Genomic DNA, 15521 nt, shown 5'->3' with positions numbered 1-15521 from the left:
AACTCTAGAACCAACACATGCAGAGATAATCCATTCACCTACTCTGCATCTCACAAAGACACAGCGGTTGGAACCAAAAATCTCAAATTTGGATTCATCAGACCAAAGGACAGATTTCCACCAGTCTGATGTCCATTGCTCATGTTTCTTGGCCCAAGCAAGTCTCTTCTTATTATTGGGGTGTCCTTTTAGTAGTGGTTTCTTTGAAGCAATTTGACGATGAAGGCCTGATTCACGCAGTCTCCTCTGAACAGTTGATGTTGAGATGTCTCGCACTTAACTCTAATGAACTTATCCTCTGCAGGTAACTCTGGGGCTTCCTTTCCTGTGACGGTCCTCATGAGAGCCAGTTTCATCATAGAGCTTGATGGTTTTTGCGACTGCACTTGAAGAAACTTGAAGAATCTGATTGGCTCAAACGCATTAAGGTGGAAAGAAATTCCACAAATTAACTTTTAACAAGACACATCTGTTAATTGAAATGCATTCCAGGTGACTACCTCATGAAGCTGGTTGAGAGAATGCCAAGAGTGTGCAATTCTGTCATCAAGGCAAAAGGTGGCTACTTTGAAGAATCTCAATTATAAAATGTATTTTGATTTGTTTAACACGTTTTTGGTTACTACGTGATTCCATGTGTTATTGCATAGTTTTGATGTCTTCACTATTATTCTACAATGTAAAATAAAAAAAATCCCTTAATGAGTAGGTGTGTCCAAACTTTTTATTTGTGTATGCTAATGTTAGTTGCTTTATGCTCTTCTCTTTCCCTGTAATTGTGATTGTCCTGCTGGAACAGACACCAGGAATAAACTTGATTGTGTGTGGAGGCATGACTAGTCATTTGACCTGTCTACCTTTTTATGTGTACATCTTGTTTGAAAGAAAATTGCATAGATGCATATTGGTATTACTATTTAGTAAACATTTCCTTTGATGCACAGTATTATTGGGACACTGCTTACCTGCACCCTTCTACTAGGACTCCAAGACAAAGCCAATATAGGCACAGAGAATGGATTCACGTTGTTGATATAGAAGACAATACAACAAATGATATCGGTCAACCTGCTGCCTCCATACACAGCCTCTTTGCTTGAACCCAGCCAAGTCTCAAGACTAGTCTGGGATTATACCCAGTGGACTACATTAATCAACAATTGTTTGTATGACTGGCTCTGTGTGTGGCTTCCATACTGCATGACACTGATTTGCATTGAGGGGGGCCCTGGAACGAGAGCCAGAATGATGAATGATTAAAAGTCAAGCAGGCAGTCAGGAAGAGACAGCATGAGAGAGTGAAGCAGGCAGGTAAGGAAAGAGCAAGTGAAGCAGTCAGGCAGTGGCCCGGGCCCCTGGACCATGTGATCTGCTGTTAGGGTACTAGGTTCATTCACTGGTTACAGTTCTGGCTGCGGCCCAGCTTTTCCACACAGCCCACAGTAGCGACGGCTCGGTCACATTAAACATCAACACTGTGTTGTGGCTCCAGAGCCGGACCTCTGTGTGTGTGTGTGTGTGTGTGTGTGTGTGTGTCAAAGTCAGAGTGCATACTGAGAGCACAGAGGCTTGGTTTGTGATTGTGATCAAAGTTTGAATTGGTCTCAGTAGGGTATACACTGCTCTAGTGGACAGGCCTGCTCTCAGTCAGTTCTCCAGAGCTCATCTCTCTATCTCTCTCTCTCTACTGTGACAGGCCCAGCCACAGCCAGAGATGACTGGAGCACAACGCACTGCTGGCCCAGCCACAGCCAGAGAGGACTGGAGCACAATGTGCTGCTGCCAGTACTCAGAGCATGTGGGACCAACTGGCAGGTGTCATTTTCAATCTCTCCCTGACCGAGTCTGCAGGAACTACATGTTTCAATCAGACCACCATAGTCCCTGTGCCCAAGAAAGCGAAGGTAACCTGCCTAAATGACTACCGGCCCCGTAGCACTCAAGTCGGTAGCCATGAAGTGCTTTGAAAGTCATGGCTCACATCAACACCATCATCCCGGAAACTCTCGATCCAATTCGCATACGGCTCCAATAGATCCACAGATGATGCAATCTCAATGGCACTCCACACTGGACTTTCTCACCTGGACAAAAGGAACACCTATGTGAGAATGCTGTTCATTGACTACAGCTCAGTATACAACACCATAGTGCCCTCAAAGCTTATCACTAAGCTAAGGATCCTGGACAAAACACCTCCCTCTGCAACTGGATCCTGGACTTTCTGACGGGCTGCCCCAGGTGGTAAGGGTAGGCAACAACACATCTATCACGCTGATCCTCAACATGGGGGCCCCTCAGGGGTGCGTGCTTAGTCCCCTCCTGTACTCCCTGTTCACCCACGACTGCGTGGCCAAGCACGACTCCAACACCATCATTAAGTTTGCTGACGACACAATAGTAGTAGGCCTGGTCACCGACAATGATGAGACAGCCTATCAGGTCAGAGACCTGGCTGTGTGGTGCCAGAACAACAACCTCTCCCTCAACATAAGCAAGACAAAGGAGCTTATTGTGGACTACAGGAAAACAAACAAGCCCCCATTAACATTGATGCGGCTATAGTGGAGCGGATCGAGAGTTTCAAGTTCCTTGGTGTCCAAGGAACTTCATCAACAAACTATCCTGGTGCAAACACACCAAGACAGCCGTGAAGAGGGCACAACAACACCTTTTCCCCTTCAGGAGACTGAAAAGATTTGTGATGGGTCCTCAGAACTTCAAAAAGTTCTAAAGCTGCATCATCGAGAGCATCCTGACTGGTTGCATCACCGCCTGGTATGGCAACTGCTCTGCATCTGACTGCAAGGCGCTACAGAGGGTAGTGCGTACGGCCCAGTACATCACTGTGGTCAAGCTTCCTGACATCCAGGACCTATATACTAGGCGGTGTCAGAGGAAGGCCCATAAAATTGTCATAGACTCCAGCCACCCTAGTCATAGACTGTTCTCTCTGCTACCGCATGGCAAGCGGTACCGGAGCGCCACGTCTAGGTACAAGAGGTGACTCCTTAACAGCTTCTACCCCCCAAGCCATAAGACTGCTGAACAATTAATCAATTGGCCACCCAGACTATTTACATTGATGACCCCCCTTTGTTTTTACACTGCTGCTACTCACTGTTTATTATCTATGCATAGTCACCTTACCCCTAGCTACATTTACAAATGACCTCAACTAATATGTACCCCCTGTGCATTGACTCGGTACGGGTACCCCTGTATTGTTATTGTTATTTTGTGTTACTTTTTATTACATTTTTTACTTTTGTTTATTTAGTAAATATTTTCTTAACTACATTTCTTGAACTGCATTGTTGGTTAAGTGCCATTAAGTAAGCATTTCACACTACGGTCTACACCTTTTGTATTCGGCGCATGTGTAAAAACTTTCCAGTGAGTAAAAAGTGTTTCCAATGAATATGAGTTCACTCAACAATTTGTAAACACAATGGATGTTAAAGGCTCCTATCATACTGGTTTAATGGGGGATGTATTCGGCCTGGGGCTCTAACTCCCAGCCTGTCAATAGCCACTGCTTCCTGTTGTTTTCCTCTGCAGTCACTGATGAGGTCACATTAACAGGCCTGTCTTGTGATGATGAGCTCTAGAGGATACATTGATTTCAGTGGATGGTCAGAGATAGCCATCCGCACACTGGTCACAGAACTTAGTCATTAGTTTTGAAGTGTTTGGCCCTATGGTGAGTTTGTGGATACTGTCTTTAACTCTAGTTCCTCATTTAGGAGTGATGCCACATGCTCATACTGAACTGAAATAATACCCATCTGGTGTGTGGCACAACTATTTTCCACTGTCTGGACAGACCACAGAAGTATGGAACCAACGTGTTTCCAGTTTCCACTGAGTTGCACTGATGTTGACTGGTGAAGTTAATATTCAGACAGGTGGAGAGGAAATGTTTTACTTCCAGATGAGGCTAATTTTTACTCTTCCCTTTACACTAAAAGGAAACTGGTGAAAAGGCGACTACAGGCTCCTGCCCTGGACTGAGTGAAGGACGCTTGGGGAACAGAGCTGTGTCTCTCCCTGTCAGAACCCTGGACACACTAACCTGCCCACCAACATGACCGATGTGGCGATAGTGAAGGAGGGATGGCTGCACAAAAGAGGTGAGTGGGTTTGGACTATTTCCTGTATCAACAAATGCTTTGCTCCGTATTTGACTACAACATGACCATGAGTGCTGATGTGATTTTGGTATTATTTGTATAGTTTCCGGTATGTGATTCCTATTTCCTAGTCAACAGTATACAGTATGCCCCAGTATCCCTCTTGCCCAGATAGCTACTTTGTGTGGTATGGCAGGCGTGAGTGCCGTTGTTTGGATGAGGAGGCATTCCTCACATACCTGCTGGCTTTGAGCGGGGGGTGGTGTGTGTGTGTGTGTGTGTGTGTGTGTGTGTGTGTGTGTGCGGACTCCTCTGGCACAGAGAGAGAGCAGGGGTGTGGTACATGGGACAGAGACACAGGCTCATGGGACAGACAGACATGGGGAACACGTCACGAGGAGTGGAGAGTCCCCAGATGCTGTAACCCAGGGAACAGCATTCTACTCAGTACGCTCTCCCTCGAAGGCCTCAGCAGGAACATAACAGGGACTTGTGTCTTAACAGAGTCATCCTGGGTTAGCTACGCAGGCAGACCCAGGCCCACGCAGACTGATGCAGCCCCTGGTCCTGACAACGCTTCCCTGGAGTGGAAAGAGCAATGCTAGCTCGGTACGACTGACTGCTCATTTAAAAAATAACCTCTGTGATTTACCTAAAACAGCAGATCGCCCTGGGATTCTTGGTACATGTATAGAGGCTGAGGAACACATATCAGTCTGATGTTTTCTGATGTAAGAGATATTTGTCTAAATAACAAGGAAACAGGAAACAGCATTTGCCTTATTGGAAGGAAACAAATCAAAGTTGATCATTTAGAAAAGTTCTGATTTAATAACAAACATGCCAGCTAAGGGAGGGTATTTCCAAGGGTGTATAGTTCTTCTGAAACTTTTTTTAATCATGCATGTGTTTTTACCTTCTTTACCTCACCTTATGCATGGTCTGTTGGCACATTTGACCTGCAGTATGTGATGCAGTATAACATGCACTATGTCGTTTCGACTGCTCCTTGCCAGAGTGATAAGAAGGGAAGCAGGAAGGTTTCTGACAGATTGCCAGTGTAAAATGTAATGGCCCAAGGACTGTCAAATAGTGACCAGTGAGAAAAACAAACTCCTTTGATCTCAAGTCACATCTTAACCTTGAATTATTGAAGAACAAAGCCAACACACAAACAGACTGCACAAACAAGCCTTCAGGAATACTGAGTTGGCATGCTGTCATACCCTAGCAGCTGTGCCCGGTGAAATGTCACCCAGAGCAACACTGTTTTGATTGGAGGGCTTCTGCCTGCTTGCTGAGCGTATCTTGACAGGACGGGTTTTAATGTCACGTCACTGTCACCCAGTCTCTGTCCCAGTTTAACAGCACAGAAGGTGAGTCTGCAATAACAATGTTCTGCTGCCCATCACTTCAGCTAACCACCCTCTTCCTGTGAATCTTTTAATTTTAGCCCATCCTCTAACCTCACTACTAAGATTTTGGACTGCAGTCACAGAACATTTCACTGACTGATTGCATTGTGTGTTTGATGGCATGGGATTGAGGCAGGCCTCTGCAGCACTGAAGGGTCATACAGGTAGGTGGTGGCCTGCCTGGGAGCTGAGAACGTCCATGCCACCCTTAACCCTCCTAACCCTGATTCCTATCTGATTAGTCATGCTGGGCATGCAACTGTAAGCTGGTTTTGTGGTATCCTTTTGCTGCCAGACAATGGCAGAGTACAGAAAGTGAAGCAGCAAACTTGGTTTCTTATGTGGACTAAGTCCAGCCAGCCTATTCCACAGAACAGCCATATTCCCAACCTTGGAGTGTTCCGTTCTGTGCCTTTTTTCCCCAGACAGGCCCAGCTGAGTCTGATGATCCCCAACGTCAGGCCACACGTTTCCACTCCATCAGCCTTGTACTGCTGGGCAGTGGGATGGTCTCAGCCATTTACGTCACCCATCATGATATAAAGAGGGTTATCTGTTCAAGGCCAGGTTTGGACTTCCAATACATAGCACTAGGGAATAGGCCAGAAATCCTGTGCTGTATACCAAGTCACCAATGGCTCCTCTATAGGCCTGTGTGTGTGTCTATCCGGAAGTGTGTGTCTGCGGAAGTGTGTGCATGGGGTAAAGCATACAATTGCAGGGGTAACAGTGGTTGAATGTTGAAATGATTTCCCAGTGCCCACATGTACAGGTTGCCTAGCACACAGAGGCTTGTAGTCCAACATCCGCTTGTATCTTGTTGCGTCTGTTACAATCCAGTTGTCATGTCCCTAAGGGCCACACAGACAGTCATCCAGCAATGGATGACTCCCATTAAAAAACCATTGGATTAATCTGGGTTTGATTAATCCGTAAATATGTTGGGTCTACTTTACACCATCCACACAGTTTACATTATGCCTGCAGCCTCTAGTGGTCAGTCTGTAGTTTATTTCCTAAAGTTTCCATCAAAGGCAGAGCATCATCCAACATCAAAGAAGCAGATTGCAGGTTCTCTAGATTCCATCTGAGTGCTGTGTCCAAGAGCCTCGTGAAGTGCAACAGAACTGTGCCTGTTGGCCCTCTCTCTTCCAGGCAGCCCTTGGCCCTCTCTCTTCCAGGCAGCCCTTGGCCCTCTCTCTTCCAGGCAGCCCTTGGCCCTCTCTCTTCCAGGCAGCCCTTGGCCCTCTCTCTTCCAGGCAGCCCTTGGCCCTCTCTCTTCCAGGCAGCCCTTGGCCCTCTCTCTTCCAGGCAGCCCTTGGCGCTCTCTCTTCCAGGCAGCCCTTGGCCCTCTCTCTTCCAGGCAGCCCTTGGCCCTCTCTCTTCCAGGCAGCCCTTGGCCCTCTCTCTTCCAGGCAGCCCTTGGCCCTCTCTCTTCCAGGCAGCCCTTGGCCCTCTCTCTTCCAGGCAGCCCTTGGCCCTCTCTCTTCCAGGCAGCCCTTGGCCCTCTCTCTTCCAGGCAGCCCTTGGCCCTCTCTCTTCCAGGCAGCCCTTGGCCCTCTCTCTTCCAGGCAGCCCTTGGCGCTCTCTCTTCCAGGCAGCCCTTGGCCCTCTCTCTTCCAGGCAGCCCTTGTTCTTTTGACTCATTTGCTCCCTGACAGGTATAAAGAGCCGGCCCCCTCGTTAGGCTAACGAAGGTTACAACAACTGTTGTATTTTGGTAGCACTCTCAGCTGGCTCAGAGGCAAGAGTGAATGGATGGGGGAGGGAACTGAGAGGAAACAGAGCACCAGGTCTTTGTGATAGTCCCAGAACATCATCACTCTGTGTGCAGTCCTTTTCTCACAGACCAAGCCTGACTTAGAAACAGGGTGTTTAGTGTGATGTGTCTGACGAATAGTCCAAGGGGTCACATGATGAGTCAATGGGGTCGTGTATTAGAGGACACCTTTGAGTCGTTCCACTGAGAATAACAAAAACAGTGCGTGGTCAAAGAGTGTGTGTGAGAGTTTGTTTGTTTGTGTGTGTGTTGGTATGCATGCATGCAAGATGTTGAGTACCTAATACCTCATACAATCACATACCATTTTGAAACACCTCTTTAAAGAATTTCTCAATTTCTCAGAATTTCTGTATCAAAGCAGTAAAAGGGAACTGTGTGTGGGAGTTATATTTTCACTCTTCAAAGGAACCAACCCACCTGATTAACTCTCTCTCATGACACTGCAATGCTGATCGCACAAGGACCTTGTCTGGCTGCCAGCTTTGCTGCCAGCTTTACCGCCAGGCTCGCCTTGCTTAGTCTCCTTCACACATACCCCTTCATTAGGTTCCAGCCTGCCATGGACCACACAGCGGCCCTGCTACCACACACACCAATAGCCTCACTACAACGGCTCCAGCAGCAGGGGATGCCCCAGAGCCATTATGTCCTGTCCACACTCCCACCGCCCAGCTAACTACATAAAACAATACCAGCAGCAAAACTTTGAGCGACAGAACCAGAGTCACGAGGTGAAGCCCCAAGGCAGGGCCAGCAGCAGAGGGTGGCTCCCCAGGAGGGGAGGGCTCTGGCTGGTGTCAGGCCGCCAGCAGGGTCCCCTGCTCTCAGTAATGGGAATCAGCCTCCTGCTAAATGTGGTGGATAAAAGTAAATTGCCTGGGTGCAGCTGTCGACAGGCAGGCTGGATGGGAGGGGACCAGTAGGCCAGAGAGAGCCACCTCCGTCACTTGTCTCTGCTCGCAGTGAGCCTGCTGTGTGCTTACTTTTCTGTGCAGAATCCTCCTGCTCCACAACTGGCGCTTGGTTGTGCTCCCCTGCCCCCAACCCCTCTCACTCTCGTTCACTTCCTCTCTCTCTTTCTTCAATTCTCCATCTCTGTTCCCCTCTCTTTTTCTTTCTTTACCTCATATCCTGCTTCCTACTCCCACTCTACTCCTCCTCTCCCTCTTTCTTAATCCCCATCTCATTTCTTCTCTGCCTCTGCCAGTCGTCCCCCACCACCTTCTCGCCCCCCCCTTGCCAGGCTAATGACCCTGCTGACAACACCGAGGCGGAAGCTGCTTCCGACTGCCGTGGCGCTCCCAGTCTCAGACATCAATCACATCACTGGCTTACTGGCTCTCCCTGGCAACTGGGACAGACAGAGGGGTAGAGAGAGAGAGAATGAGAGGGAGTGGTGGAGTGTGGACAGGAAGGGGCTGCTCAGCTGTATGTTCAGACTGCTGTCACATTCACACCAGACCATCATCAGGATACACACCCAGATCACACTTAGCCTCTCATCCGGCTCAGGGACAATTTGTCATTATGGATCACAAACAAATATAACAATGTATTTGACTTGGCCTTAGCTCTCCTAAAGGTTGAAATGTAATCTTAGGTATATCCCCCTTTTTTTATACATGGTTGTATAATTTAAGAGTGATGGACTGTTCCCTGGTCATTTAGTGTTAATTGGCACTAATTTGAACTAAATAATGTGTTTATTTGTTTGTCATGCAGTAACGCAGTTAACTAATCCATGGGCTGCTTGTTTACTGAGAGGAGGGGCCAAATTAATCACACAGAAAAGCAGGGTGAACTTCCCACAGTGTCTCTATGGTAATCAGCAGGTGTCACTCGCTATGGAGAAGAAGTGAGGGCTTTCTTATGAGCGTGAGAAAGAGGGGCTCCACCACCCCCTCCCCACTGTTCACCCCCCCTTTTTTTTTTCCTGTAGCGGCAGATACCGCATCAGCAGAGAGAGAGGGGAAGGGAGGGTGATGGAGAGAAAAGAGAGGGCTGCAGTGGAGGCTGGGGCAGCCCTTCCCTGTGACCTGTTGATGCTGTTGCCAAAGCCCCGGCAGTGCAGTCCCATCCAGCTGCATGAGAGAAAGAGAGACGCCAACAAAAGAGGAGAGGGACAGCAGGAAAAAAAAAAGAGGAGGGAGAAAAGAAAGAATGAAGAAACCCAAACTCCTGGGCGGGTTAGCCTGGCATGTGAGAGGCCTGTTGTGAGCCTGGGCAGCCTTATATGGTCATGGGGAGAGGGGCAGCCTGGCAGCGCAGTCTGCCCTGAGTCCCAGAGCTGGGAAGGAGATGGGACGGGGAGCAGTATTGGGGTGGTGGTACAGAGTGGTGACCCTTCCATCAGGGAGCCCCCTCTCCTCTGGAGCACAGAGGCTCATTGAGATGCAGGGCACATGGCGGCAGGTTGCAGCTGCAGGCTACAGGCAGGGCCCAACAGAAAAGGGCCGAAGGGGGCAACCGAGGAAAAACGAACAAAATACACTGCCTCCCCTGCTTTGGAGTTTTAATTCCCTAATCCTCAACCCCCCTCTCGACACTCTCACACATACACACTCTCACACATACACTCTATCACACAGTTACCACGGGCTCCCTTCCTCCCTCTCATCCCCAAACTATGAATGAGTGGCCAGGCAGAGACAAAACACCACAGCAGCCCCCTCAGGAAGTCCAATCACTGGGCACTGCGCTGAGAAGGGCTTGTTTCGTCTGACCTCTTCTTCTCCCCTTCCTTAACATTTTATTTTCTGCTCTCATTCCTCTTTCTTTCTCTCTGTGTCTCTGTCTGTGTGTGTGTGTGTGTGTGTGTCTCTCTCTCTGTGTCTGTCTGTATTCTATGTGCCTGTGATGCCAGACAGAGCACAGCGGTTGGCCTCTCCTTTGCAGTGTGATGAATGTTGCATGATGTGTTTATTAAAGAGCTGTGGCAGCTGGGACCTTAGATTCCTGTCGTTGTCACATAGAGACAGAGAGAACACAACGCTCCTCAGACACACAGGCTAACCTCTGACACACTCTCTTGCATCTTCTCCTTTTTACATTTAATCTTCTTTTTAATGACACAGACTGCCTGGACTCTAAAGCCAAGCTGACTTGCAAATGGCCTCTGTGTCAAATGGTAGTATTAACATGGATCCAAATTGTTCACATGCTCGTTCTTTTACAACGGACTGACCTTGAAAACCGTAACTTGGTACAGTCTGACCATTGAGTGAATTATTTTAGTCTGACTGCAGACGGTTCACCTTTGGTCAATCAAGATGCTCTTATTGCCAGTAGAAGGTTTTTGATGAATAAGCTGGTTTTCATGTGTCTGTTAAGAGCTCTATGGAACTATGCTGTCAACTCACAAACCATTCAGACACATACAGCTTATTCAGTAATAGCTCCAGTTCTGAAGAAAATGACACGGTAGCTAACAGTATTTGGACAATTGGCCCTCTGCAGCTGTAAGTCATTGAGTGTGTGTGTATGCATATGCGAGAGCATTTGTGCATGCGTGTGTGGGGGGCATGGCACTGGTACAATTTGGCTGTCCACACATAAGCCATGCAGCAGTTGGCAAATAAAGATGAATTCTCTTTTGTTTGGCAGAGGCTCACTGTTCATTATTTTCTACTTTGCCCAGTGTGCATCCCAGACCTCAGCAGCTGTTTGACATGTAAAGACACTCTACCAGCCCCTGACAGCTCCTCGCATGGCCCTCGTCTACACACACACACAGTCAAAATTGTAGTTGAATTTGCCTATCCCAAAGACTGTTCTGTTCTTGATCTTATCTGCTATGTGGTCACGCTGTCAGGTTGTTTCCGGTTTTCTACAATTAAAATGTTCTAGTGAGATGAAAAGGGCCAGTTTACTGCAGCTGAAAGACTTTGAAGATGGATGGATGGATAGAGTTGATAGCAGGGGACTTCTGTGTCTCAAGTCCCTTCTGCTCTTAGTCAGCATGTTGTCTTCTCTCTCAATCTGTATTCTGCAATTTGCCCATTTGGTCCAATCTGTCAAAATATACTGTATCAAAAAAGCATATAAATATTTAGTGAGTAATTTGAAATAGTCTACGAATGAGTATTTTGGCATCTCCTGCTGTTGTCTGTACACCCTCTGCTTCCTATTCCCAAGCCCCCAGTTCTCAGTTGTGGAGTATCATGGTAGGATGTCATCATAACATCAGAAGCAGAGTGAGAAAAGTACAGTACAGTAATGGGCTGGATTTCTAGTTTCAAGTCTAGTCAGTGAGAAAGACAAAGGTCAGATGAGAATAGAAAGACAAAGTGTTAGTAAATAGGTTTTATGCATGTCAACATCAGAAGCCTCCTCCCTAAGTTTGTTTTACTCACTGCTTTAGCACACTCTGCTAACCCTGATGTCCTTGCCGTGTCTGAATCCTGGCTCAGGAAGGCCACCAAAAATTCAGAGATTTCCATACCCAACTATAACATCTTCCGTCAAGATAGAACTGCCAAAGGGGGCGGAGTCGCAGTCTACTGCAGAGATAGCCTGCAAAGTAATGTCATACTTTCCAGGTCCATACCCAAACAGTTTGAACTACTAATTTTGAAAATTACTCTCTCCAGAAACAAGTCTCTCACTGTTGCCGCCTGCTACCGACCCCGTCAGCTCCCAGCTGTGCCCTGGACACCATTTGTGAATTGATCGCCCCCATCTAGCTTCAGAGTTTGTTCTGTTAGGTGACCTAAACTGGGATATGCTTAACACCCCGGCAGTCCTACAATCTAAGCTAGATGCCCTCAATCTCACTCAAATCATCAAGGAACCCACCAGGTACAACCCTAACTCTGTAAACAAGGGCACCCTCATAGACGTCATCCTGACCAACTGGCCCTCCAAATATACCTCCACTGTCTTCAACCAGGATCTCAGCGATCACTGCCTCATCGCCTGTATCCGCCACGGAGCCGCAGTCAAACGACCACCCCTCATCACTGTCAAACGCTCCCTAAAACACTTCTGTGAGCAGGCCTTTCTAATCGACCTGGCCCGGGTATCCTGGAAGGACATTGACCTCATCCCGTCAGTTGAGGATGCATGGTCATTCTTTAAAAGTAACTTCCTCACCATTTTAGATAAGCATGCTCCGTTCAAAAAATGCAGAACCAAGAACAGATACAGCCTTTGGTTCACTCCAGACCTGACTGCCCTCGACCAGCACAAAAACATCCTGTGGCGGACTGCAATAGCATCGAATAGCCCCGTGATATGCAACTGTTCAGGGAAGTCAGGAACCAATACACGCAGTCAGTCAGGAAAGCTAAGGCCAGCTTCTTCAGGCAGAAGTTTGCATCCTGTAGCTCCAACTCCAAAAAGTTCTGGGACACTGTGAAGTCCATGGAGAACAAGAGCACCTCCTCCCAGCTGCCCACTGCACTGAGGCTAGGAAACACGGTCTCCACCGATAAATCCATGATTATCGAAAACTTCAATAAGCACTTCTCAACGGCTGGCCATGCCTTCCGCCTGGCTACTCCAACCTCGGGCCAACAGCTCCGCCCCCCCCGTAGTTCCTCACCCAAGCCTCTCCAGGTTCTCCTTTACCCAAATCCAGATAGCAGATGTTCTGAAAGAGCTGCAAAACCTGGACCCGTACAAATCAGCTGGGCTTGACAATCTGGACCCGCTATTTCTGAAACTATCTGCCGCCATTGTCGCAACCCCTATTACCAGCCTGTTCAACCTCTCTTTCATATCGTCTGAGATCCCCAAGGATTGGAAAGCTGCCGCAGTCATCCCCCTCTTCAAAGGGGGAGACACCCTGGACCCAAACTGCTATAGACCTATATATAATATAATAATAATATATGCCATTTAGCTGACGCTTTTATCCAAAGCGACTTACAGTCATGTGTGCATACATTCTACGTATGGGTGGTCCCGGGAATCGAACCCACTACCCTGGCGTTACAAGCGCCATGCTCTACCAACTGAGCCTGCCCTGCCTATCTAAGGTCTTCGAAAGCCAAGTCAACAAACAGGTCACTGACCATCTCGAATCCCACCGTACCTTCTCCGCTGTGCAATCTGGTTTCCGAGCCGGTCACGGGTGCACCTCAGCCACACTCAAGGTACTAAACGATATCATAACCGCCATCGATAAAAGACAGTACTGTGCAGCCGTCTTCATCGACCTCGCCAAGGCTTTCGACTCTGTCAATCACCATATTCTTATCGGCAGACTCAACAGCCTCGGTTTTTCGGATGACTGCCTTGCCTGGTTCACCAATTACTTTGCAGACAGAGTTCAGTGTGTCAAATCGGAGGGCATGCTGTCCGGGCCTCTGGCAGTCTCTATGGGGGTGCCACAGGGTTCAATTCTCGGGCCGACTCTTTTCTCTGTATATATCAATGATGATGCTCTTGCTGCGGGCGATTCCCTGATCCACCTCTACGCAGACGACACCATTCTATATACTTTCGGCCCGTCATTGCACACTGTGCTATCAAACCTCCAAACGAGCTTCAATGCCATACAGCACTCCTTCCGTGGCCTCCAACTGCTCTTAAACGCGAGTAAAACCAAATGCATGCTTTTCAACCGATCGCTGCCTGCACCCGCATGCCCGACTAGCATCACCACCCTGGATGGTTCCGACCTTGAATATGTGGACATCTATAAGTACCTAGGTGTCTGGCTAGACTGCAAACTCTCCTTCCAGACTCACATCAAACATCTCCAATCAAAAATCAAATCAAGAGTCGGCTTTCTATTCCGCAACAAAGCCTCCTTCACTCACGCCGCCAAGCTTACCCTAGTAAAACTGACTATCCTACCGATCCTCGACTTCGGCGATGTCATCTACAAAATGGCTTCCAACACTCTACTCAGCAAACTGGATGCAGTCTATCACAGTGCCATCCGTTTTGTCACTAAAGCACCTTATACCACCCACCACTGCGACTTGTATGCTCTAGTCGGCTGGCCCTCACTACATATCCGTCGCCAGACCCACTGGCTCCAGGTCATCTACAAGTCCATGCTAGGTAAAGCTTAGCCTTATCTCAGTTCACTGGTCACGATAGCAACACCCATCCGTAGCAAGCGCTCCAGCAGGTGTATCTCACTGATCATCCCTAAAGCCAACACCTCATTTGGCCGCCTTTCGTTCCAGTACTCTGCTGCCTGTGACTGGAACGAATTGCAAAAATCGCTGAAGTTGGAGACTTTTATCTCCCTCACCAACTTCAAACATCAGCTATCCGAGCAGCTAACCGATCGCTGCAGCTGTACATAGTCTATAGGTAAATAGCTCACCCATTTTCACCTACCTCATTCCCATACTGTTTTTATACTGTTTTTATTTATTTACTTTCCTGCTCTTTTGCACACCAATATCTCTACCTGTACATGACCATCTGATCATTTATCACTCCAGTGTTAATCTGCAAAATTGTATTATTCGCCTACCTCATGCCTTTTGCACACATTGTATATAGACTGCCCATTTTTTCTACTGTGTTATTGACTTGCTAATTGTTTACTCCATGTGTAACTCTGTGTTGTCTGTTCACACTGCTATGCTTTATCTTGGCCAGGTCGCAGTTGCAAATGAGAACTTGTTCTCAACTAGCCTACCTGGTTAAATAAAGGTGAAATAAAAATAAAAATAAATAAATAAATAGGAAAGACATCTGGGTCATGACTGTGGTTTTGTAACGAAGAGATGGACTACAGATGTAGCTGACAGAAATGATAAGACAGATAGACGTTTCTTCAGTTACATGACTCTCCATGCCCCAGCCAGGATGACGTTTGCCTGGTCAGGATATCCTCTCCAGCCAGACCAAAAACGATGTTCTCAGTCATTTAGCTGATAACATGCATACTGCCAATTTCTCCACAGCCATTGTTTTCACCACACCCACATTTTGGGAAATGTGTAACGTTATGCTTTATTTGGAAGAGCAAAAGAAGCACAAAGACAATTATGTTCTGATAATTGCACCAATGTCAGTCCTGCTGTGGTCAGAGCATGCTGTGAAGTCTTTAGGGTGGGATTAGGTGGAGGGGTATGGGGGGGGTGGAGGGTTATAGGGGTTTAGAGATGTGCCCTAGGTGTCACATTCCACCATGATGAGCTTGTTCAGTTCACTGAACTCTACTCGCTGGTCTTTACAAGCTGGGGTCTCTGAGAGGAAAGGAAACACTATTAAAAGTGTCCT

The 15521-nt window shown here is 47.6% G+C and overlaps 1 protein-coding gene across 1 annotated transcript in view; it reads left to right on the top strand.

Annotated features, from left to right (window-relative positions):
* The window catches only part of akt1 (v-akt murine thymoma viral oncogene homolog 1), a 40374-nt gene that overhangs the window by 2704 nt on the left and 22149 nt on the right, over positions 1-15521 (top strand). The window contains exon 2 of the mRNA XM_052486175.1: positions 3972-4133. Within this exon, the coding sequence (XP_052342135.1) occupies positions 4088-4133 (46 nt within the window). The 5' untranslated portion in view covers positions 3972-4087. The remainder of the gene's footprint in view (positions 1-3971; positions 4134-15521) is intronic.

This window comes from Oncorhynchus keta, chromosome 29 (assembly GCF_023373465.1).
Source record: "Oncorhynchus keta strain PuntledgeMale-10-30-2019 chromosome 29, Oket_V2, whole genome shotgun sequence".
Classification (NCBI taxonomy): domain Eukaryota; kingdom Metazoa; phylum Chordata; class Actinopteri; order Salmoniformes; family Salmonidae; genus Oncorhynchus; species Oncorhynchus keta.
This window is presented reverse-complemented; position numbering and strand designations above follow the sequence as displayed.